At 40.4% G+C, this 22,927-nt stretch overlaps 1 protein-coding gene across 6 annotated transcripts in view; it reads left to right on the forward strand.

Moving 5' to 3' along the window:
- PTPRB (protein tyrosine phosphatase receptor type B) overlaps positions 1 to 22,927 on the forward strand; it is a 64,789-nt gene that overhangs the window by 4,381 nt on the left and 37,481 nt on the right. For 5 of the 6 annotated variants that reach the window (XM_053944356.1, XM_053944358.1, XM_053944360.1 and 2 more), the window contains exons 1-5: positions 10,109 to 11,545; positions 11,715 to 11,991; positions 18,680 to 18,958; positions 19,307 to 19,564; positions 20,311 to 20,574. In XM_053944356.1, the coding sequence (XP_053800331.1) occupies positions 11,492 to 11,545; positions 11,715 to 11,991; positions 18,680 to 18,958; positions 19,307 to 19,564; positions 20,311 to 20,574 (1,132 nt within the window). In that variant the 5' untranslated portion in view covers positions 10,109 to 11,491. Of the gene's footprint in view, positions 1 to 6,361; positions 6,601 to 10,108; positions 11,546 to 11,714; positions 11,992 to 18,679; positions 18,959 to 19,306; positions 19,565 to 20,310; positions 20,575 to 22,927 lie in introns of those variants that run through there. The other variant, XM_053944362.1, reaches the window with a different exon arrangement.

The following is a 22,927-nucleotide window of genomic DNA, read 5'->3' on the forward strand; positions in this document are numbered from 1 at the left end:
CGAATATTACCAGCAAACCTCAAAACCACTGCTGGCCAAAGATTATACACTAAATTGGGAATCACTTCAAATGAGTAGGCAGAAGGCCAAGCTGTATGCTGCAGTTATGCACTGAGCTCTAGAGACTGTCACACAGGCTGTAGAGCAGTCTGGATACAGAAGGTGACACTAACTGTTTTGTAATATGACGCTCTTCGTTGCATTTCTCTTCTATCATGTCATACACAGTAGGGGCAAGCCTAGAGCAGTGGATATCAAGACATTCAAAAAGAGTAGCTGATTTTGTGGAGGGTTTACTTACAGTTGTGTGCCAAGCACTGAAGAACCATAGTGGGATCTACAAAGACATAAAACATGTTGAACAAGGAATTCAAATAACAACTAGAACATCTTTCTATCTCTTGTTTGATTCCAGCCTGAAATAGACAAAATACCAGATACCAGATATGAGCTGAAGTCTGATGTGCCATCTGACATTTATGCTGTTCCTTCCCCCTTTTCTAGCCTTGGTTCTTGTCTGGGGTCATTTCTCTCACATGAGCTTCTCTCTTCTTCTTCTCCCCCTTTCAGTTTAGCTGCTTCATAATCAGTACTTCAGCTAATTAAGTTCACATCCCACTGCTGATGCTTCAGTGGCTGAGATGGAGCACAGAAGAGACCAGAGCAGTGCACACTCCAAGCATGCTCTGAACCATTGGAACAGCAGCAGCAACTGCAGAACATAGGGAGGGAAGACACGTGTGTCTTCTTGGAACTCTGGGAAGGTGGAAAAGCACCAAAGAAAGGTGGCAGAAACACAGAAAAGGCAGCAACTCTTACCTATTTTTGAAGTTATGTAAATTAAATATCTTTAGGCTTTAAGCTTTCCACACCTTTAGTGTTTGTAGATACTGCAATAATCCATACATAAGCTCACTACTGGTTGTAAATTTTTGTGTGTATAACTTTTACTAATTTCTTCAGGATAAATTAGAACAGTGATAAACAATATTTTCTTTCCACCTTTAAGTTGACCCAAAACATTTTTCCTAAAATACATTCACTGAAATTAATTTTAATCTCTCCAAGTTATTTTATAGGGTGTTGTAAGTACAGGAGTTTGCTAACATCTATGTGAACCCATGAAATATCAAAAATTACTTGAGTTTTCTTTCTTTGGTCAAAGAAATACATCGCTGACCTCTTTGCTGAGCTCCACCTGGACAAAGAGAGGCATCAGTGTCAGATCCTTGAACATAATTACAAGACCTTGTACAAAATCCAATAGCATACTGATAGAAGCTCAAAGATAAATGTGGGTTTAGATTTTCTAAAAAGAAAAGGAGAAATCTGAAGTGTAGCCTAGGTCTTTGGGTTTTGTAAATTTTCAAAGTCTTAATGAGCCACAGCACAGAGAATATAGAACAAAACCAGCTCAGCTACTTTCATAGGGAAAAAAATGGAACAATAGGCACAGCTTCCCAGAGGAATCAGGCATGTTCTGCTTTATGATTTCATCTTCTGCTAGTGCTAACAAAGACACCAATTCCAAACAATTATACTGGTGTTTTTCATTATTACATTCTCTCCCTTTATTTTGTGTGGACGTTCATGTAGAAGCTGGAGTGGGTTTGAACTTCCATGTGCCTAAATGTAGGTGTCTGAAGGAAGGGATTATTTCACTTTTCTCAACAAAGTGCTTTTTGTCATTTAAGATGCTCCACAATATTCCACCTGATCTCTGGCTGCCAGCCCAGAAAGACACAGGTCTCCCCTAAGTGTTGTGAGAGCCTGGGCAGATGCTTCAGATGCCCTAGGGCAGTTCAGATTCCACTAGGTTTAGGCAACTGAACCAAGACCTAGGTATTGATGTTTGTTTTACGTTGGGCCCTTCTGGGGGCTCCCCAAATGGGGAGAAAACCTCCTGTAATAGTTCTGTGCCAGGAAGAAGGCGATACATGGGACTTTTTCAGCCTTCAGCTTCTTGTTTATTATCTAAAGTTTTGCACGCTGTCCACTACAGGCTCAGCGCGCTAGAATATCACCACAAAATGGCCCCGAAATGTACAGTTTCAAGGTCTTTTAAAGTGGTTTTATCCAATTAACTCTTAAAACGTACATTATTTCTTATCTACCAATAACTCATCCCTTGACTGTCCACGTAACCTCTACACTGTGCTTTCCTTGACCAATCACCATGTGCCACCAACACTGCAGAAAATGGAGTAGATGAAGAAAAAGAAGAAGACAGGGACTACACCCAAATTCCTCTATCTTGTTTCCCATCTACACCATACTAAAAAACCTAAATTTCTCACACAAGTGACATACTATACTACTCTCTATTATCAATTTCACACTTTTCTAGATTCTAGTCTATCTCAAAGTCTTGGGAAGTCCTCTCCATGGGCAAAGGTTAAAAGCAGTGTTTCTCTGGGGGTCAGAACCCCTCAGAGCAGACAGAGTAGTATTCCCTGTGCCCTGGATACCCACACCTAGGTGTCTATGTAATTCCTGAGTATGTGAGCTCTCTTCAGTAGAGGTGTAATCCATGGAGTCAGTGGAATCTAGATGCCCCTTACAGTGACCAAAAATCCACTTCAGGGTGAGCTGGAACTACCCATAGTTCAGAAATAGGGTTGGTACAGCAATGATGTTATCATCATAGTTATATGGATGTTCTGCTACCGCTGATGCTGAAAGAACCTTTCAGTGGCTACTTCAGCATTTCAAAAACAAGCAAGTAAAAGAGCAGCTCAGGATTAGACTGGAGTTTGGAGACGTTCGACTTCTCTGACATTAGATACAAATTATTCTAACTTCTACAACCTTCAAATAAAGAAAGAAAACATTTTCAAGCAGTGCAGATTTTGCAGGCTTTAAAAGTCACATTGAATAGGAAAGAAGGGACATTCAGAGGATTTTGTTTTTCTGTCATACTTTGACATACAACAGGAATCTGAATTATGCTTTTTTTATTTACAAGTAGTTAGACAGGTAAAAAGATAATTCATTTTGTCCTGTACATGAAGAGATCTTAAAGCAACCCCATCTTGTTTCAAGTCTTACAGAGAGTTAGATACAGTTTTATGGAGTATTTTGTATCTTATACACTAAATATCTGATTCAATTATGTTTCACTAGAAGTTCAGCCTTAGTTTTCTGAAACTTCTGCTCTAATAGAGTAGGCAGATCAGTACAATATGAACTATTTCAGAAAGCTGCACTGTGCCAGCTCAGCTAAGGCTGAAAGCACCACTGTAGGGTTCTCAGTTCTTGACAACTAACCAGCACAACTAACTTTTTTGGTATTCATACATGCAAACGTCTGGAAGTCCCTTCCTTGTAAGCTGCCTGCTGCTGTGCAGATGGATGTGGTTTGCAGTACACTCTGTGGATGAAATATGCACTTAGTCAGAACATCATCATTTCTCCTGGGTGTGCTACTGATTATTACAATATTATGTTCACACACTGTGCATCATGCAGCCACTAGTGATCAACATCAGTGTCTGTGCTGCTGTCCTGTTCCCAAGAACAGTTTTATTATTGATTTCCAAAGAGGCTGCTGGAACAATGCTAAACACATCTGAAAAATATCACTGTTGAGATTTCTGTGTACTTCACAAATGTCCAGAGAGGAGGTGAGTTTTTTCTGGTTAAAAAATTTGGAACTCAAGTTGTATAGAAATCTGCTACATGGGCCTTATAATATGCAGTTTTCTTTTTTAAGTGCCTGCTACTGAAGAAGGGCTATGAGGGTCCTTATGCTAGGATCACAATAGTGGTTTTACTTAGAATATAAACATGGATTCTGACTTTCTTAAAATGGGTAGCAGATATGAACCCCATTAGTCAGTCCACTGTAGGATATATGGAAAACACTGGTAGTATATCTGAAGTTCTGGTATGGCATAGTTCTGTATACAAGTCACTTCTATCCACAGGTTACAGGCAACAGACTGTAACCACTATTTTCTGGGAAAGATCCTTTAGCTGGAAAGTGAAAATAGCCTGAAGCTTATTAACATGAAAGGTTGGGTGATGCAGTGACAAATGCTTGTTCATGGAACCTTTGTGGGATGGTGGAACTTTTCTGAGGACTAAGTGTTTTGCTTCCAGGACTGTTGAGCTCTCCCCTCAGCTTCTGCACCAAGAATGCCAGTTATTCCCTGGCGGCTGAGTCCCATAAATGTCACTGGCAGCACCAGCTTCCTTTTTATGGAGGAGCAGCTTTCCTAAAACACTGGTCTGGAAATGCCTTCCTGCTGGAATCACTGCTATTTTTCTGTAAATTAAGCTAAGATTTTTTGTGTGTGTGTGTGTTTTCACAGTGTTTAAATATATATTTAGAAACCCAACTGTGTGGCCTTTTTCCCTAAGAGACTACTGACTGCAGATATACCCTTTTTTTGTTTTCTATCAGTAAGCTCTACTTCCTGCTGAAGTAGAAGACAGATATCTCAGAGATATCTGAAAGGCATAGATCTCTTTCCAAGTCCTCGGGGCTAGGATTTCTAGTTGCCTACCACAGACTTTCAGAGACCCGCAACAAATAGGAGATCTCCAGGAACAATGACTGTCATGGAATCTAGACTAAGTCTGGACTTTTGTCAGCTTATGGGTTTGTTGCAGCAGCTGATGACAGCTTGAGCACAAGGTTCCTGTCTTCTGGTGGGAACCATGAAGGTATGTGACATGGGACCACAGCAGACTCTGCACCTCAGGCTCTCTAGAGGGGGTTATGCAGAGGCAGCAGCATGAAGATGATTGATTGTGCAGAGTTGGACGAGACCTGAGATTTCAATGAAACCATGTGCACAAGTGTGAGAGAAGAATTAGATCTGTAGTATTGTTTTCACTGCCTTGATTTGGAAAAATATTTAATCAACTTTTTTTTTGCAATTTAGTGGAGAATTGGAATTTTTATTTCCAGAGAAGCACAATTAGATAAAAGGAAGGAAAATATCTACTCTGGATACCAACCCATTCCAGTAAACCACTACTTTTCAAAAAGTTCCAGAACCATGTACCAGGTGAAAGCACTGTGCTGTTAAGCACAGCAAACACTTGAATGGAAATGTCTCCTACTAGAGTTTACAATCTCACTTTTCTGTGCAAATCAGTGCTACAATTTTTTTTACATAAACATGTCAACATATATATTTACACATATACAGAAAAACCTGATAATGTTGATTTTGTGGAAGCTCACCCACTGCTTCTTTGGGTAAGAGGTAATCACAGATTGTTCAGCTAAGACATCATAATTGCACGCCAAGTAATTGCATTTGAAAGCTTCTGCTGCAATTTAACCCAGTCACTACTTTGTTTTTAAAGGATTTGTGGGCTAAAATTGTTAAAAATGGCAACCAGCCAGTGGCTCAGCAGCCAAACAAGGTTCTGTCATGCTGGAGACCCCAGTTCAAGGACAGACAAAGTGTCTTGGGCATTGGGCCAATACACACTAGCTGTATTACAGCAATGGCAGGGCAGCTTTTTGTGAGAAGGAGCCAGTGAATAATTCCAATAGTTTAGCTGAAATGTGATGCTACCAGATGTAGAGGCCACCACAGCTTGAACCCTGCCCTCACTGCCACAAAGAAAGGATATTAAATACATACCAATGGAGAGGAAGAGCCATGAAAATGTGGAGGAAAAATGTGTAGTAAAATCTTTCCTGAGCTCTAATTGCAACTTTGGCTTTCTCTGAAGGATACGTGACTAAAAAAGCGAACCCACTGCCATATTTACAGATACTTCAGTTAAGTGATAGATCATTAGCTGAGCCTTGGGAAGGCAGCAGTCAGGGACTAGCATGGGGTCAGCATAGAACTGATTTTAGAAAGCAAGAGAAATGCTCATGTGGGCACAAGGAACTTAACTTGAACACTTATGTTGAGAAAAAAAATTGTCTTGAAAAACTATACTGAACAAAGCCATGTTTTAAACTTACATCAACAAAAGGCAGATGTGAATCTGGCCAATGCACTTAGAAAGGAGGGGAGAGGGTTGACAATATAAAGCTGATACTGTGTGCCATTTGATAGATACAAGCAAGTGAAAAAGTTGAAAATGAAAAAACTTCTGCCATTAATGACAAAGTACAACCTTTCTCTTCCCTTCAGAATCACTGACAGACTACATTTAAAATTAATTGTATGAGTGTTCAGAGACATTTCAGAAACAATTTTTTTCTGGTTGTGTTTTGCAGGCTTTGGTATTGATGCAAAAACATGTTTGCATTGAAAACAAAAAACTTATAGAACTGACAGGTGCACTTAAACTACCTGGAAGTTGTATCACCCACATTTATTGAAGCTAATGAATTGTTTATAAAAATCTTGAGGTGATTTTAATCATTTTCTTTTGTTTGTTTTAGATCTCCAAGATGCAGACACTTCCGTGTGGAGTACTAGAACTACATACCCCTCTTCAAATGCTGTAACTTCTAGGCCTGAAAATGTGTTGAAAAGTAGCACAGAAATGTTCATCAGAAATGTGACTGAAAACTTCAGTAAAAATCCCATTGAAAACCTCTACTTTGAATTGAAATCTGCAGTAACAGAGAAAGCCTGGATTCCAACAACCACTCTTCAATACTCTAGCACTACAGAAGAGGTAAGACAGAAGAATTACTGATTTTTATAAAGCCTGCTCCACTCTGTGGAGCCTGATAGCTATTACAAGTGGGCTTAAAAAAACAACAAACCAAACTCTGAAAAAAGCTAGCTAAAAGACTAAGCTTTGTTCTTTTTCTGGTGGGGTGCTTTGTTTTGATGTTCATGCTGCCAGTGTCCTTTGCTAGAAGCACAGCAGCAGAAAAATTCTGCCTCTTCTGTACAGCCCAATCCTGTTGCACTGGGAGAAGTACAAGGGAAATTATCAGGATATGTGAGAAGCATTGGAAAGCTCCTGGATGTGGCAGGACCCACAGGAGCCTGGGTATCTGCTCTCAGTGACTCAGGCCCTGGTATTGTTTGTTGCATGACGTGAGGGTCTTAAAAATTACAGTATGCAATGACCTTATTTACAGATAATTACATACATTGTTTACAGATCACAGCAAGAGAAATACAAATGCTTTAACTGGTCTCAAAAGGAACCCTAGCCTTGGTCAGGGTCGGCTTATTTACTGGCTGATAGGCAGAGTGGAAACACACAGACATTTGGTCTCTGCTCTGTCTGGCCACAAATTGCCCTGGCAGAGAAGGTGAATAGGGCTACCAGCCCCAGCTGTAGAAGGAGCACATGGCAAGCCATTTGCTCCAAATCAATTTCCAGTCTTCCATTTCTGCAAGACTCAGTTCAGTAATGTGAGAGCAAATCTGGAATCACCACTGACAAAATGTGTATGGGCAGTTAGAACTAAAGCATGCAGGACATTACTGGTCCCTGTATCACTGTTATCACATAGTGGTTTAGAATTGAAAATCGCTAAATTCCCTGTGGCTTATCTTGCAGGGGACCACACTACACTCAATGTATTGGGGCATGCAAACATGCTTCAGTTACTACTGTGTGTTGAAGCAGATTAGACTAAGAAATGTGTTTTATGTTTCGGAAGGCTGTGGACAGAGTGTCAGGGTCGACAAACTTGATGGTTTATGGACCCCAACACTGCTCTTCTGATGCTGATGGGGGGAAGGGACTGAGCAGGTGCACTGCACCCCATTCCACAACTGATGCAGCTCTTTTAAAATGTAATCTTTCTAACTCAGTGCATGCAGGCTGAGCTTGTTTGCTCATGCCCTCTGTTCATTTGCATATCCCCCCTCCCTCCCAGAATACTTATTCCTTCCAAATGGAAATGACCTATAAAAACAGGTATTACCCAAACTGTCTCCAACACTACTACATAATCCTGCCAAAGCAAGAGAAATGGCACCATTTAACAGAAACTACTGCCTCTTGTGTTTCTACCCCACTTCAACTCCTGAATCACATCATTTGCACTGAACAAGCTGCTTAGGTCAAAACTTTCAAACCAAAATTCTGATGATAAGCTGTCTAAGCATATCTATGAAAAAAAAAAGTCAGTAATAGCTTTCTCTTGTAGCTTCCAACTGGCTCTGGACATTTGAATCTAGATATACCAATTTAGACACACAAACTTAAAATCTTTGGCCTCCCTCTCTGTTTCCCAGTCTTTAGAGTGGAGTTAAAAACACTTTTTGTCAGATTTCAGGGATGTTTAAAGTATTAACTGGATTTAACACAATACTTTGAAAACACATAGACTAAGTGCTGAATATTGTTGTGAGGAAGACAATACCTCCTATGAACTCCATTTGCCCAGGCTGGGGCCTCTTGTTTGTAAAAGTAAAGCCATGTTGTTATTTGGCTGTGCACATACCCATTTTAGGGGGGACAATAGTGACATTTCAATTGAACAAAATGTTTGGTTTAGAGCTGCCATGGATTTCAAGTAAAACTGCAGCTTGCACTTTGAATCCATGACAAAAGCTATGCAAAGCCCATTTCCTCTTGATTAGAGAGACAGAGAGGTTGGTGTTAAAAAAAAAAAAAAAGAGTCAGGAAACCTTGGGAAAGTGTCTGAAAGGGACTTTGGAGCCTGCTATTAGAGACACGTCCGGCAACTCCCAAAACTCACTTCCAGTTCTTTTTTCAGTTTAATTAGTTTCTTGGCTTGCCGCACAGGTCAGTAAGTGTTAATGGCTGTGTGACTGCTGATTTACTATAAACCCATTTATTCAATAACAGTATGGAAATAATTACTTGCATTATGTTGGCTATTCTATATAAATATATTGCCCCCAGTGAATGATGGACCCCTCATGTTTTATTCCAGTGTTGGCATAGACATCTGTGTCAGACCTTACCCATGTAGCAACTTTTGCTGGAAAACATACAGAAGGAGGTCTCAAAACCTGTAATAAACCAGTACTTTTCTACTCATACAGAAAAGTAAATATTATATGATAGCAAGAATAAGAGTAATAAAGTAGGAACTTCTGAATTATGAGCACTTCTGAGAAGCAGTAATATAATTTTTCTCCACAAATTATCTAATGGTAGCTAGAAGAGACAAACAGATATTTATTTCCAAAAAACTTAAAGTTTTACTTTTGGTAGGTTCCACTTTTTGTCCTGAATGTTATGTTTGCAGTGTTGATTATGCTTCTTTTTCCTTTTACTTATTACATCTACTTAAACAATTTACATCTAAATATCCAAATTATATCTTCCCTGGAAGTTCAGGTCATGGATGTTTTCAAAAATCCTTAGAATAATGTGAGCTACTTTTCAAGAAATGCAGGTTACCCTGAATGTTTTAATTTTCAGAGAGGGTTTTCAAGTAATCCAAACATCCCAATAAGCCTTCAGATTTGCACTTCTCCAGTGGTGAAAAAGTATTGGTGTGGTTTATGCTGTTAAGCTTAAATCACTATCACCTAAAGAAGAAATCACACTGTAAAACTCTTACCTTAAATGATTACAAGACATCTATGTCATTTTAGTCCCAGTTTAGGTCTAAGAAACACACCTTGTGTTTCCTATCAATGGTATGATTATCCCTGTGCTAGCTCTTTGGGGTTTGGTTCCTCCTTCTGTCTGAAGTATGTAAAACACCTCTTCCAAAGGAGATTTTCTTCTGTGGCATAATAACCAACACAGATTTTTATTGTCACTTAAGGTAATGATCATAAAGTTATTAACTACCCTCAGCTTTGCAAAGTACAGCACAACACTTTCAGTACCATGTCCCTAGGACCCAAGCATGGAGCTCCACTGGGACAGATGAAGTTTTCTGTAGGTGCAGGTAACACCCTTGAGTGCTCGGACTTTTGATTTCAGAACAGAAGGACAGCTAAGGTTTTTCAGATATTTGTATCTTGTTTGACAGGCTAGTGCCCAGAAAAATCATAGAGCAGCAGCTCCCCTAAAGGGCAGACTAATGTTTGTAGAACCTAGAACCTTTTTCTCCCTCAAAGAAGGCAAAAGTAATACAGAGATGGTGTTGAATTTGGTTGAGGTACTGCTTTTAAAAGTTAAAATCCCACACGCATAATGCAGCACAGAAAGATGCAGAAAAATACCATTCTCATTGAAGAAAGTAAATGTCCCTTTACTTCTCTTTTGTGCACCCCCAATTCACTCTATGGCTGCTATTGTGTATTTGAATACCTGAAGGTGCAAAAATACTTCTGTCTACAATTCTTCTCTGTCTCCCCGTGTACACACTGACATGTGAGTTCTCAGAGGCTGAAATGTAAGCAAGAAGGAAATGGGTATGCATGACAGAAATGGAAAGTTTTCATTTTGGCAGTAGCCAACTCATAGTTGCACACAGCTTTATTGGTGCAGTCTGAAAACAGGGAGACTTTCTTCCTTTCCATGGCATGTGTAATTTTAGCTTGGGAGTTATTCAGAGGATGTGGGAAGGAATAGTTTCAAGGACACAAGCTGAAACAGCAAATGGAGATGACTTGGTCGCTCACAGACAGACTCTGGGCTGCAGGCAGGAGCTCAGCTGGGCTCTGCTGGACTCTCCTGGATGCAAGGCCTGTGGTTGCAGTGTCACGTGGCCAGCGAGAGAATGGAGGCCTTGGTGGTCTATGGTTAACCTTTAAAAACATCAGATTTTGGGACGTGGGAGCTGGACTGGTGGGTTACTGAAAACTGAGGCCAAGAGGAGGGTGGGCCAGGAGGTGGGACAGCTGTGAAGGGTGGCAGGTGTGAGGTGAATGGAGGCCATGGAATGAAAAAAGCATGAGGCAAGGTGTCCAAAAGGAGGGGCAGGCAGGAGGAGAAAGAGCCACAGGAGGCAAGGTGTCCATGAGGTAAGGCAGACAAGGTGGGAATGGATATTGCGAGGCGATGCAGCCATGAGACAAGGCAAGGCAGCACCAGGTGAGGTGCAGCCAGCGTGAGACAAGAGTGCCATCCCCCAACAGCGGCACCGCTGAAGGGCCCCATGCGCCGGGGTGAGCGCTGGGGAAGACAAGACACAGGGGAAAACCGACATGAGGAAGGAGCAGCGAGGAAGGAAGGGAGGAGGGGTGGGAGAGGAGCCCGGAGGAAGGTGGGATCCTGAAGGAGAGAGGGGCGGCACCCCGGGGCCGGTCGCCTGCCCGGTGGGCGGCAGGTCCCGAGTCGCCGAGCTTCGCCCCCCGCAGCGAGACGCGAGGAAATCGCCTCTTGATTGCGGAAGTCGGCGGGAAAGGCTCCGGGAGAGTCAGCCCGGGTCAGAATGGCAGCGTGGGAAGCGGCGGCCGCCTCCCCCGCCTCCTCCGCTCCTCCTCAGCCGCGGGCGGGCAGCCCCCCCACCCCACGCCGGTGTCAGGGAGGCGGTTCGGCGGCCGGGGCAGCCCCGAGCGCATGCAGCAGGCGGGCGGCCCGGCACAGGGCTCGGAGCCCGGCGGGGAGCGGGGGCCCCCGGGGCCCGCCGCCGCCACTTCGCTTCTTCGGATCCCCCCCACCCCAACCCCGCCGTCCCTTCCCCTTTTCCCCTCCCCGCGAGGGTTTTTGGCGTTAAAAACTGTCGGCGATGCTGAGCTATGGAGCAGGATTCGCCCTGTGGACGGCGCTGGCCCTGACCAAGGTGAGCGGCCAGGAGGAGGGGGGCGGTGTAGGGTCGTCCCTCGCAGGTCGCAGGCGAGCCTAGGGGACACGGGCAGGTTCGCCCCGCACCGGCACAGCGCGGGGACGGGGCTGGGAGCTGAGCCCGGGGGTACTGGCGGGTCTCTCAGAGCTCTCCCCGCTCTCCGCAGGCTGTGCCGGGTCAGGCTGCGGGATGCAGCGCCAACCTGACGGAGCGGAGCGTCGCCGGGCAGAGCGTTCGGCTGCGCTGGGGCGCCGCGGACCGCGCCTGCAACTTCAGCCTGAGCGGGCGCTCGGAGGACGGGGAGGCGGCCGGCTGCCAGCCCGCCCCCGCGGGCAACGGCACCTACGGCTGCACCCTGCGGGGCCTGGAGGCCGGGACCTGGTACCACCTGCGCATTGAGCCCTTCGCCAGGGGCGAGGCTCTCAACATCTCCCTGCAGACAGGTACGGGCGCGGCAGGTGCGCGGGGAGGGACGCCAGGCTTTTCCTTTTCCTCCCCTTGCTTCAGCCGGCTCCAAGAGGAGGGGGAGGGCGATGCATTTACAGCTACTGAAAGTGGACAGTGTCTGCTGAACATAGCAGCCCTGCTCTTGAGTTCTCTTTAGCCCACTGCCAGAAGTAACTCCTGCCGACAGTTAACCCAGCAGGCTTGAAAAAATAAGGTGCTGTGAGGATATTAAGTAAAAAAAATTGTTTTTTTCGAGTAGTAGCCCAGAACATCCTTTGTGCTCATGTAAATGCATTGTATTCATAGTTCTTCAGCTGACAGTTTATTTACTGTGTTTAAAATACGATCTATTTCATAGCAGGTAAATCTTCTTTAAGGGTAACTTACTGTTTCAGCCCATTTCCATACGTTTATTCTGTCTAACCAGAGCCTGAAAGTCAGAAAGTAAGGCTGAAACTTCCCTCTTATATGTTTGCCTTGGATATCACCAGTGAGGTGTTATGATATACAGCTGTGTACAGAGCACTTCCAGTGACACATCCGTGACTGGCTGTAAGAATGGTCCAGCAGCCTGACAGAGGGCTGCCAAGGAAAGCCCCTTTCTGCATTCGTGTTTGTGTGGGCTTGTGAACAATTCAGCTATGAAGCAATGGACAACATTGAATGGCAACAGCTGCAGTGGCACAACTGGCCTCTTTCTACCTGTATTTGTGCTTTTTTGAAGATGATAAAATATAATACTATTCAATCTCTTAGAGGTAGTAGTTCAAGATACAAAACAAAGATATCTTAAATGCCTTTCTGATTTGCTCCTAAGGTGTTAGTTTTAGAGAGGTGCCTAATGTTAGTATTGAGGATTTCAGCAGCCAAGGACTTCACAATTACCTGTTCAGAGGTGTTGCTTTCTGTCAGAGCCTGCATTAGACATACAAATGCACTAAATACTCTCCATTCATTTGAAGTGGTAACTCAAGTTTTAAAAAATCCATTAACAAGTCTGCTGCTCTCATAACTATACATTAAGCACAAGTCATGTGAGTTAGTGAAAATAAGCAATAGTTTCTATGCAGATAGTGATTTAAATTTGTTGTGCATCATGCTGATTGTTTTTAATATTGATATTGATGACATGCTGATTGTTTTTAATATTGATATTGATGACTTGTAATGTGAAAATTGAAGTAATCAACCATTATCAGAGAGACAGATATAAATCACCATCATTTCTGTAAAGTTCTATTATTGAACACTTGCATAGAAGGTGAGAGGATACCACTTTAAAGCATATTTTGATTAATGCATAACCATTAACACAGAAGCTTGTACATGCCATTTATGACTTTTTTATCACTAAATAGATTTTTCAAGGATTAAAGTGATTGAAAGCAGCTGATCATTAGAGTCATATTATGTAGCTGACATCAAAGTGAAAAGTCTGATTGAAATTTATGTTGAAATACTGATAATTGGTATACCATAGTTGAAGTGAGGTTTATATTTGGATTTTGGATAGCAGAGATCAGTCAAAAGCATGAAATAAGAATAGAGGAGCCATGAATGTTTCCTGCAGAGAGCTACTCAGATTGCTCTGTGGTTCCTTGCTTTCCTTGAGTTGAATTGCTTGATGGTGTTCAAAATACACAATTAGCCCTAAAATTTTTTTGTAAAGAATTTTTCTAAATTATGCCTGTGAACAACCCGTATTGTATTGTCCATACTAAACTTTTCAATACAGAATGAGGGAGGATTATTCCTTTTATGTTTCCACTAAGGGCAGCATTTTAAACCAATTTCATGGAAGCTCTTTTTCACCTGTTCCTTTGTAATTTGTTGACAGTAGTTTTAGTTTAATGTCTATAAGCCTGAATGTCCATAGGCATGCGTTCCTGGAAATTGTCCTGTGAACATGGAAGTATAAGCACTCTTTCCAGCCATATTGTAAACAAAATTTCCACCAATTTCAGTGGTAGTGGAACTGAGTTATCATGGGTTATCAAGTCTGACCTTGGTCAGTGAGGTTCCCTTCCTAAGGAAGATGGGCTAAGCTGTCCATTGAAGGTGCTTTCTCCACTGGCTATCAAAGGAGGCTAGGTTAGACCAGGAAGATGAAGTGTAGTTGGTTGAAGTGAAAGGAATCCCATCTCACATGTTTTATTTTTGCAAAACAATGTTTGAACATTTGTATCATCTTGATACAATAAATACACATGAGAAAGTGTGAGAAAGTTAGAGGTTGGTTTATATACCTAGTTCAGAAACTAGCTTTTTGCTCCTATTCAATCCTGTAAAAATTTTTGTGTGCCAGTTCTGAGTTTAGGTTTCATCAGGTTTCTTATACAAAGTACTTGAGTAGCTAAGCACTTAAAATCCAAAACATTTGGTTAAATTTTGAGTGTGATCTTTTCTGACTAGAAACTTACGGTGAAAGCAATGAATAATGCATGCCACAGTTGCAGTGGTAATGTGAAAGCTTGGAGAGGACCATATTGGCCTTTTCAGTATATAATGTCACATTAAAATCATGGTCTATGTTGTTTGCAAGTTTGATATTCCGATAGAATAATTGTGCAGCTTGTGAAGATTCCATAAACTCTCAAGTAACACCAGATTCACTCTTGTGAATCTTTTAATGGAGAAGCAGCTTCTATTTCACTTGTGGATACCTAGATCTAAAGTCTAATGATGTATGAAATAGTGGTACAAGAATCCACACTAGTTCTCTAAAGTGACTCTCTTTACTCAAGAAGTTTTGATCTGTGGGTTGTAAATTTAAAACAGAAAGTATTTTATCTGGTAGAGCAGAATTAAATAGGTCATAAAAATGATGGAAAATTCACATATGCACTTTATAAGCCATGTATATGTAGACATGGAAACACACACAGTGGGGACATTTGTGCTATTTTGGTAGAATATGAAAGAAAGAAAAAGATGATAACACCATTTATCAGCTCTGAGCTACAGAGAAATTTTCCATTTCAAAACTGTTGTATAGCAAAAGATGGTAGGTTTTTGTCATTCCTGGTTACAAGTAAGATACATTTTAAGTTCTCAAATCTCCAAATGTCTGTGAACCACTATAACTATATTTCAATGAATGACTAGGTCTAGTTAAAAACAGTAGTATATTAATAGAGCCTAAAATACAATTAAATTTATAAATTTCAATTCAGAATTGAAATGCAGATAAGAGATACTGGTCTAGAGAGACATGGAAAACAATTTGGCAATTACCCCACTTTCAACTATGTCTTCTAAAATAGACTTATAAATGCCATTTTAATCTTTCTCTACAAAAATATTGCAGTGCTGTTATGTTACTACCCAATCCAAGCCTCCTGTACTGAGGGAACTACAGGTAAATAATTTTTTTGTTAGAAAATCCATTAAATATTTGAATGAAGGGAAGATAGAACTTTATCTTCCAAGATACAGACTGTTAGAGTGTTTTTTCATTCTAATATGTAACTCTCTAAATGCCAGAAGTATACCCAGGCCATGTGTTCTCTCCTGTAAATTTCAAGTTGTTTGGGACAAATTTGATTTATTAGCCATCTGTAGGAGCAACACGTGACATGGCTCTAACTGTAGGCTGTATAAATCTATCATCTGTAATCGTGTAATGGTTATGATCATCATTTCAAAGACAGAGTACAAGAAGAAAATAAATAACCATATTTTAAAAATTCTCTTAAGTTGCGAATCATCCCAAAGAAATGGATATTTGTGTTTAGTAAAGACAATGAAATCAACCCTCTTTACTTAATCTTCAGAAATGAAGATTCAGCGCTTATGAAGTAGGTCACTGTTTTATGAAGAGAGAAAGCTAGGAAAAAAATGGATAATATGGTAGGAAGATAACTCAGACTGGCAGGAATTCCCCATTATTAAGTCCTGGGCTCATACCTCCCAGTTGTTTTTGTTTTCTCCTGCATAAGGCAGGTGTGTTTCTGTGCTTACAGTCTGTATCTGGGAGTCATGTCACTGGAGTTTGACATCACCATATCTATAAATTGGATCTGCAGCAGCTGTGCAGAGAAAGCATGTCCTCTTCCCCAAAAGTGAAAATGGAGTTGCAATAGAATTCAAAGACCATCTAAGGAAGATGCCTTTGTAGACCAGGGGACATTAATTTGTATAGTGTCAAGTGGTATAAAAATATCTTGATGAAAATATTTTATTTCTGTGATATATCGGTGTTGTATCATTGCCAACAGAGACGTGTGTAACAATGTAAATGGTTTTTTAAGTGTTTGTTTCCATCCAGGGCTCTTTCAGCCCAGGCACTTCCCAGTCTCATTGTTCCTTTGTTCTAGCGGATGTACAAAGCACTGAGTGTTTTGTTTTCTGGAGCAGATAGATTAGATAAAGTCTGAATTTCTGAACTTCACCTTCTAGGCACGCAACTTTCTTCTTTGCTCATGCACCTTAGAAGACAGATTACCCAGGACAGTAAAAGTGCTTCTAAAAATGCAGCTATCATTTTTGTCAAATTTGGCAAATAATACAGATGACAATGATGATTACTTTTGCAGGACTAAAGAACAGTCGACTTTGTTCTAACTTAGTCAGAAGGAGGGTTAAATTTCTTGATAGTTATCATGACTGTTCTCTCAATGTCAGTCAAATAAAACTTTTTCAGCTGGCTATGCATCTGCCCATATATAGTGCTGGAATTTATTTCTGACTTCCAAAGTCTGACCTTTCAGATTAGAAGAATTGCCTTCAAGGAACAAGATTATACCCCCACTATTCACTTTTGCCAAGATAATAGTCTTCAGTGGCTTAGTATATATTATAGGTGGAGCTGGTAGTCAAGCCTATTGTTAAGATTTCCTGACACTTTTCATTAAAACCTTATGTTTCAGTTGCTGTAACTGGGTGAAGTTTTAACTATTTGGCCTGAAGTTTGATGTGCTTGGTCTTTGAATTGATTTTTAACATTACTTTCTTCTTTTTCAGATTTAAGCAGACTTAGTTTGGCCTTCAAAAAAGTGGTCAAGAAAAGATAGTTTTATTGATTGATTTTGTAAATCAATTTGTTTAATTTTTATCTCTTTTTCTGAAGAGCACTAACATCTCTGTGGTCCAAAGAAAGACTTTGAGTTTAAGCAGAGACATAGGTTCAAAGAGACACAGTATTTTTCAAAATACTGAAAGGTTGAGGTTGGAGGGGACCTCTGGAGGTCATCTGGTCCAAGTGCTTGGCTCAAGCAGGGCCACCTGGATCTGGTTGCCCAGGACCATCTCCAGTCAGTTGTTGAATGTTTCCAAGGAAGGAGTTGCTTCCTTGACATTCCTAATGTATTTGATTGACAAAGTATACCACCAAAACTTGACACTACTCTGTTCTTAGCAGAGCTTTGTAGGAATTGATTAAACCTTCCACACCATCCAGAATTTGAAGAAAAAGCAGCTTAAGGGCTCCTAAGGCCCTCCTACTTATGTATTTGTACGTGGAGGGTAGGTTCAGCTTCATCCTTTCAGCCTTTACATTGCATCTTTTAATTATGTGATTGAAACTTTTTCGTCTTCTTTGTTCAGGGAACCAAGCAGCAATGACTGTATTGGAAAAATAGTCTTCTTCCGTGTGCTGAGGTGCTGTTCATATAGAGACCACAGTTCTCAGCCTGGATGCACCTTACACTCCTGGTCTGATGCTAGGAAAGAGTAGCACAGAGTGTACTCTTGTGGTAGGCAAATTTATTCCTAAATTGTTGGAAAACTTTACATCCCAACTGATGAAGGCTTGATTGCACTGCTTTGGGTTGTTTCATGATATCTTCTTAATAAGCATTTGCTTAACGTTATTGGAAGACATAAATATAAATACCTTAGTACATCAACATGTAATACATTTTGTGTGGTTTGCATGAAGTCTTGTGAGTGATGAAATGCGCCTGGAGAATAAAAGCAACTAAATTCTATAGGTTTGGTCAGTTTGCCTTTCCTTTAGAGTGAATCTTATTTCACAGGTGATTTTACTGGAGAGCTTCTTAATAAACAACATAATGAATGTTGAGAGTTTCAGAGAAGTAATCCCAATATTAGTTCCTTAAGGTATATCCAGTGTACTGTTTGGGTCTTTTTAAATTTTTTATGAACAGAGCTACAACAGAGCAGAAGCATATTCTATCAGAATCTGTTTGAAGTCGTTGAAGCTAATACTAAATCATCGCCCTTAAAATTATATAAATGCTCATGCCCATAACTGATAAAGTGTTTAGAGTGCTAGGAAATGAAAGCTGTTGCTGTCATCTGTAAAGCTACATTATACTAAGGCACTGAGTATAATTTGCTGGGTTTACATGTTTACATGTTGTTTCTTTTATTATTACAGTTTTATTATTACAGTTTACTATTTTTATTATTACAGTTTTACTACCAGCAAATTTCCAAGCTTGCAATATACATCCACAGTAGAAGTGTTTTGCTATGTCTATGTCTTGTGAGTGTGTACAAATACATAAAAGTAATATTTCCGAATTCTTCAAGACTCTCTTATAGACTGGCTTCAATGCACAGTGTTTATAAATAGAAAGAAGAAACTTTTCAAAAAGTATTGGCAGCATGATGATGATAAAGGGAGAGATTTGGAAGATTTCTTGTGCTGCTGTATAAAATTTCAGACAATCCCAAAGCAAGAAATGGTTTCTGTTTTCTGGGTTTTTTTCCTAACTACAGATCCCTTGCCACCATCTCGTTTGGAAATTAATAAGGAAAAAACTACACTCACAAGCTTGCAGGTTCAATGGAATCCTTCCTCAGGAAAGGTGGACATGTATAACCTAGTATTACTTGATCGTGATAATAAAAAGATACAAGAAGTCTCCATACCAGGAAGAATTTCAAAAACAGAAAATACATTTTCCAGTCTCATTCCTGGGAATAAGTACAACATTGTCCTCAGTGCCATTGCTGGAAATAAGACTACCCCAGAACTTCACATAAGTGGATCTACCGGTAGGACTTCTTTTCCTGTAGTTCTTCTAAGTAAAACCACTTACAGTATTCTGTACTTCTGCATTTTGAAATTAGCAATTTGGTATAATTCTTCTGCATGACTATATATATATATATATATATTTATGAAGTATCTATTGATTATAAGTAGAAATAAAATATGAATCTCTTACTGACATAAGGAATTGTTTGCTAAGAATAGAGTCTCATTTTTATTGTGTATTTGGGGTTGGGTTTTCAGTAACCCTAAAGAAACCCAACATATTCCAAGAGTAAATCTATTCAAAATTGCTGAAATGAAGGAGATAACCCTTAGGCCTTAAGCAAGTGTTCTTTTTATACCAACAGTGCCATCTCCTGTGAAAAATATTCAGGTCAGTGTCAAGACAGACACTATCCACGTTTCATGGTCTTCTGGCTCTGGACATGTGGATCATTACAGGTTGCTATTACTGGATAATCATGTACCAGTTCATGAGATTCACCATAAAGGTTCCCTGACCTCCTACACATTTTCAGGACTTACAGCCGGCCACCTGTATAACCTCTCTATCATAACCCAGGCTGCAGGATTGGAGAGCAGCAGTTTTCAAACAATCAGGACAGGTATGATTTCAGAATTCGTCACAACAAAACAAGAAGCTAAAGCCATAACCTAATAGTATTATAGGACATATTTCAGAATAATAAGTGATTTGTGTTCCAAGTTAGAGACACCATAAGCTTATTTAATTCCTTAAGTTACCACTGCAACAAACTTAGAGACTAAAATGAAAGTAGAAAAAGTGTGAAAAAGAAGTGGAAAAAAATGTAAAGTAGGTTAAGAAATTTAAAATTAAATGGCGGTTTGGGTCGTTTGGGGTTTTTGTTTGCCTAGTTGGTTGGTTTGGTATGTTTTTTTGTGAATTTTTGGGATTTTTTTTTTCCCCACAAAGAAATACTGATTCACAGAACTAGAGTTATAGAATTTTTTTTTTTTCAGAAACATTTTCCAGGCTGGAGTTCTGTGGTCATAGAGATAATGATAAGATGGCGTCCAATGGTTAAAACACTTACATAGGGAAAAAAAGGGTCATGCCTTCGCTCTCCTTAATTTCTGGGAAGAGTAAGATGCAATTTCTTCTACAGAAATCTTATCAAATGTGGTGGTTTTGCATGGGAGGCATTTAGGGAATGATTTAGGGAAGTGATGTGCCCTGTGACCAGACTTCACTGTTCAGGCAAAATCATTCATAGTCCATCTCATATAATTATTCAAAATCAAAACTTAACTATGGGAGTTTGGGAGGCAAGGGGTCTTATATGTTTTGTGGTGGATGTATTTTATTCTCTTTCTTATTTTCTTTTTTTAGCCCCAGCTGGAGTCTTAGATTTGATGGTGACTAACGATGGCAGTTTAGATGCTTTAAAAGTTAAGTGGAGAAGACCTTCAGGAAACCTCAATTTCTATAATATCACTCTGTCTCATCTTGGATCAGTTAAAGAAGTCAAAACTGTGCAGCCACCAGTCACAGAGACACAGTTTGACAAGCTAACTCCAGGACGTCTTTATCAGGTTACTGCTCGCACCATCAGTGGTGAACTGTTCACCGATCAGATGGCAACTGGCAGGACATGTAAGTCTTCTGCTTCAGTAAGAACATTATAACTAATTTTTGCCTGCACTCGCCTTGTAGCAAATCATTGTAAGAGACAAAATTATTTGGATTCCAGGCAAAATGAGATGAAGATCACAATACTGTTTCAGGAGTACCCCCTGCTGACTCTCTGGCAACAGTTCATCTGACAGCCAAAAGCAGCTCCAGTTTATCTTGTGATCAGGCAACAGTCATGAATTTTTGTTGGACGTTATAGTTGAGTGAGTCTGTTAAAAAGCTGTTGCATACTACTGCACTTCTGACCAACTTTGTTGTCTTGAATTCAGCTCAGCATACTACATAAACTGAGTTACATTATGGGGAAGTGTGCATGTAGTCAAATTATTAACAGTCTTTAAAGTAATTTTGCAAGGTCTAGTCTTATTCCTTCTTCCAGACACAAATCTACAAACCAGAAAAGATTACGTCTCAGATTTTTTTACTATAAACAGCGTGGATTAACAAAGGCATGTGGCAGCTGGGATAGAGCAGAGTTATGAGTTTTTTATCTTCTTTCAGAAGTAATAATTTTCTTTCAGGTATCTTTTGTATGAGTTCTAAACCTGAAAAATCCTTCATAATTCTCCCACAGCATTACTGGTCCTAGAGGTGTGCCATCTTTTCCACACCAGCCTAGCCTGAGCAAAAGTTAGATGGTAAAAAAAATCTCTAACTCAGTGAAGAATGCATACATAAATTTCTAATAGACTCAGAGCCAAAGGGTAGAAAATGTTTGTGTAAGAGAGCAGAGTATTTGTTTTAGAAAATATTTATTGTCTACAATTAAACATCTCATGTGAAAGTCACATCCTTGACATACCTAGCTGATACCCCATTCTCAGTGCAGTCTGGAAGAGCCCTAGAAGTCTTTCATGTCCAGAAAGTACAAAGCTGGACTGGTTTATATGCATGTCTGTTTTGTTTGTTTAGCCTACTATTAAAGTCCTTTAAGATTACCATTTCAGTCTAAAGGGAGAACTTCAGGCCCTCACTCAACACCACTGATCCCTAGCTTTGTGACCTAGACCCAGTGCTTTCAAAGTTTGGGATTACAAGTCCTATTTCCAAGGATGCTGATCATAAGCAATTCCTTCATTTACCACAGACATCAAGAGATTTGAAAATAGTCACTTCAGCAGAAGCTCTGTGGAGTAAAGATAAATTCATAAGTCCAGACTGTCAGGTCTACAGGTGCTGAAGGGATTAGACTCTTAGGGTCCCTCTGTAACTCAGAGAGAGCCAGGTGCCCAAGAACATAATGCACGTTGCTGTGTTTTGAGAGGGTGTGGCAGAACAAGCCAAGAAATGTTTTGGTAAGAAATGTAGACATCTCAGAGACTGAAACTTCGTGACATTAAGTTGTAATGATGTCCAGTCAGCCTGACAAGGCTGAACTTTATTTGTTATGATGTAAGTTCATCTGTGCTTCCTAACAATACACTGTTTGCTTTTATCCACTCACGCAGAATTTGAAACACATTTCCATATTCACTGGCATATGGGTGTTCTAGGTCCGATAGCCAGCTATGCCACTGGGAAGTGAAACTGATGAGTATTTTGTGATGCTGGTAAAGAGGTTTCAGTCCTCTGCTAGATACTGATCAATTAAATATTAACTAAGCTAGATAAAGCATAAGAACATGATGCTAGCCTTGAAGTTATCAGCTAATACTTGTGGATGGTCTCAGGGCTCCAATGCTGATTTCTGAGTATCTTTAATATGAAGCTTACAGGTGTCCTGTCCTAAGGGTCTGCATCTGTCTTCTAGTCTCTGCTTGGTCTGGCTAATATTTAATGATTCCGTGAAAATCAGAAAAGCTTTAGTGGTCCAATGTGACCTGAAGAAGTAAAGGGTTAGGCAGGAGAAGGTTAGGTATGTAAATTCAGGATCCTTGAAGTACAGGACAGGATGGAGTGGATGCTTTAATGGACCACTCTTAACCTCAGTGCCTTTTACAGCTGGGAGGAATTAGGGCACACAAGGTCGAAGAAGCTGTTTCTGTGAAAGAAGCCATTAGGCTTTGCATTTCTGCTGCTGATACCAGAATTGGGCCAATAGAGATTGAAGTTTCAACCTTAGCAGTGAAAAATTGATAGACAGTTTCTAAGTGAGCTTAAGTGCAGGAAACAACAGGGAACCTGACTGAAAACTGCAAGATGCATCCAAGAAGTATACAGGGAAGATTTTGCCTACCCTAAGAGGGGTTGCCCATTTCTGATGTCAGAAACCAGCAGGAAAATAAGTGAGTGGTTTGTGTAGGGAAGAGTAAAAATTGTCTTTAAAATGAAAGCCAACCTTTGCAACAAGATAGCTCACATTGCTCTAGCTGGT

Source organism: Vidua chalybeata, chromosome 5, assembly GCF_026979565.1.
Source record: "Vidua chalybeata isolate OUT-0048 chromosome 5, bVidCha1 merged haplotype, whole genome shotgun sequence".
Lineage (NCBI taxonomy): Eukaryota > Metazoa > Chordata > Aves > Passeriformes > Viduidae > Vidua > Vidua chalybeata.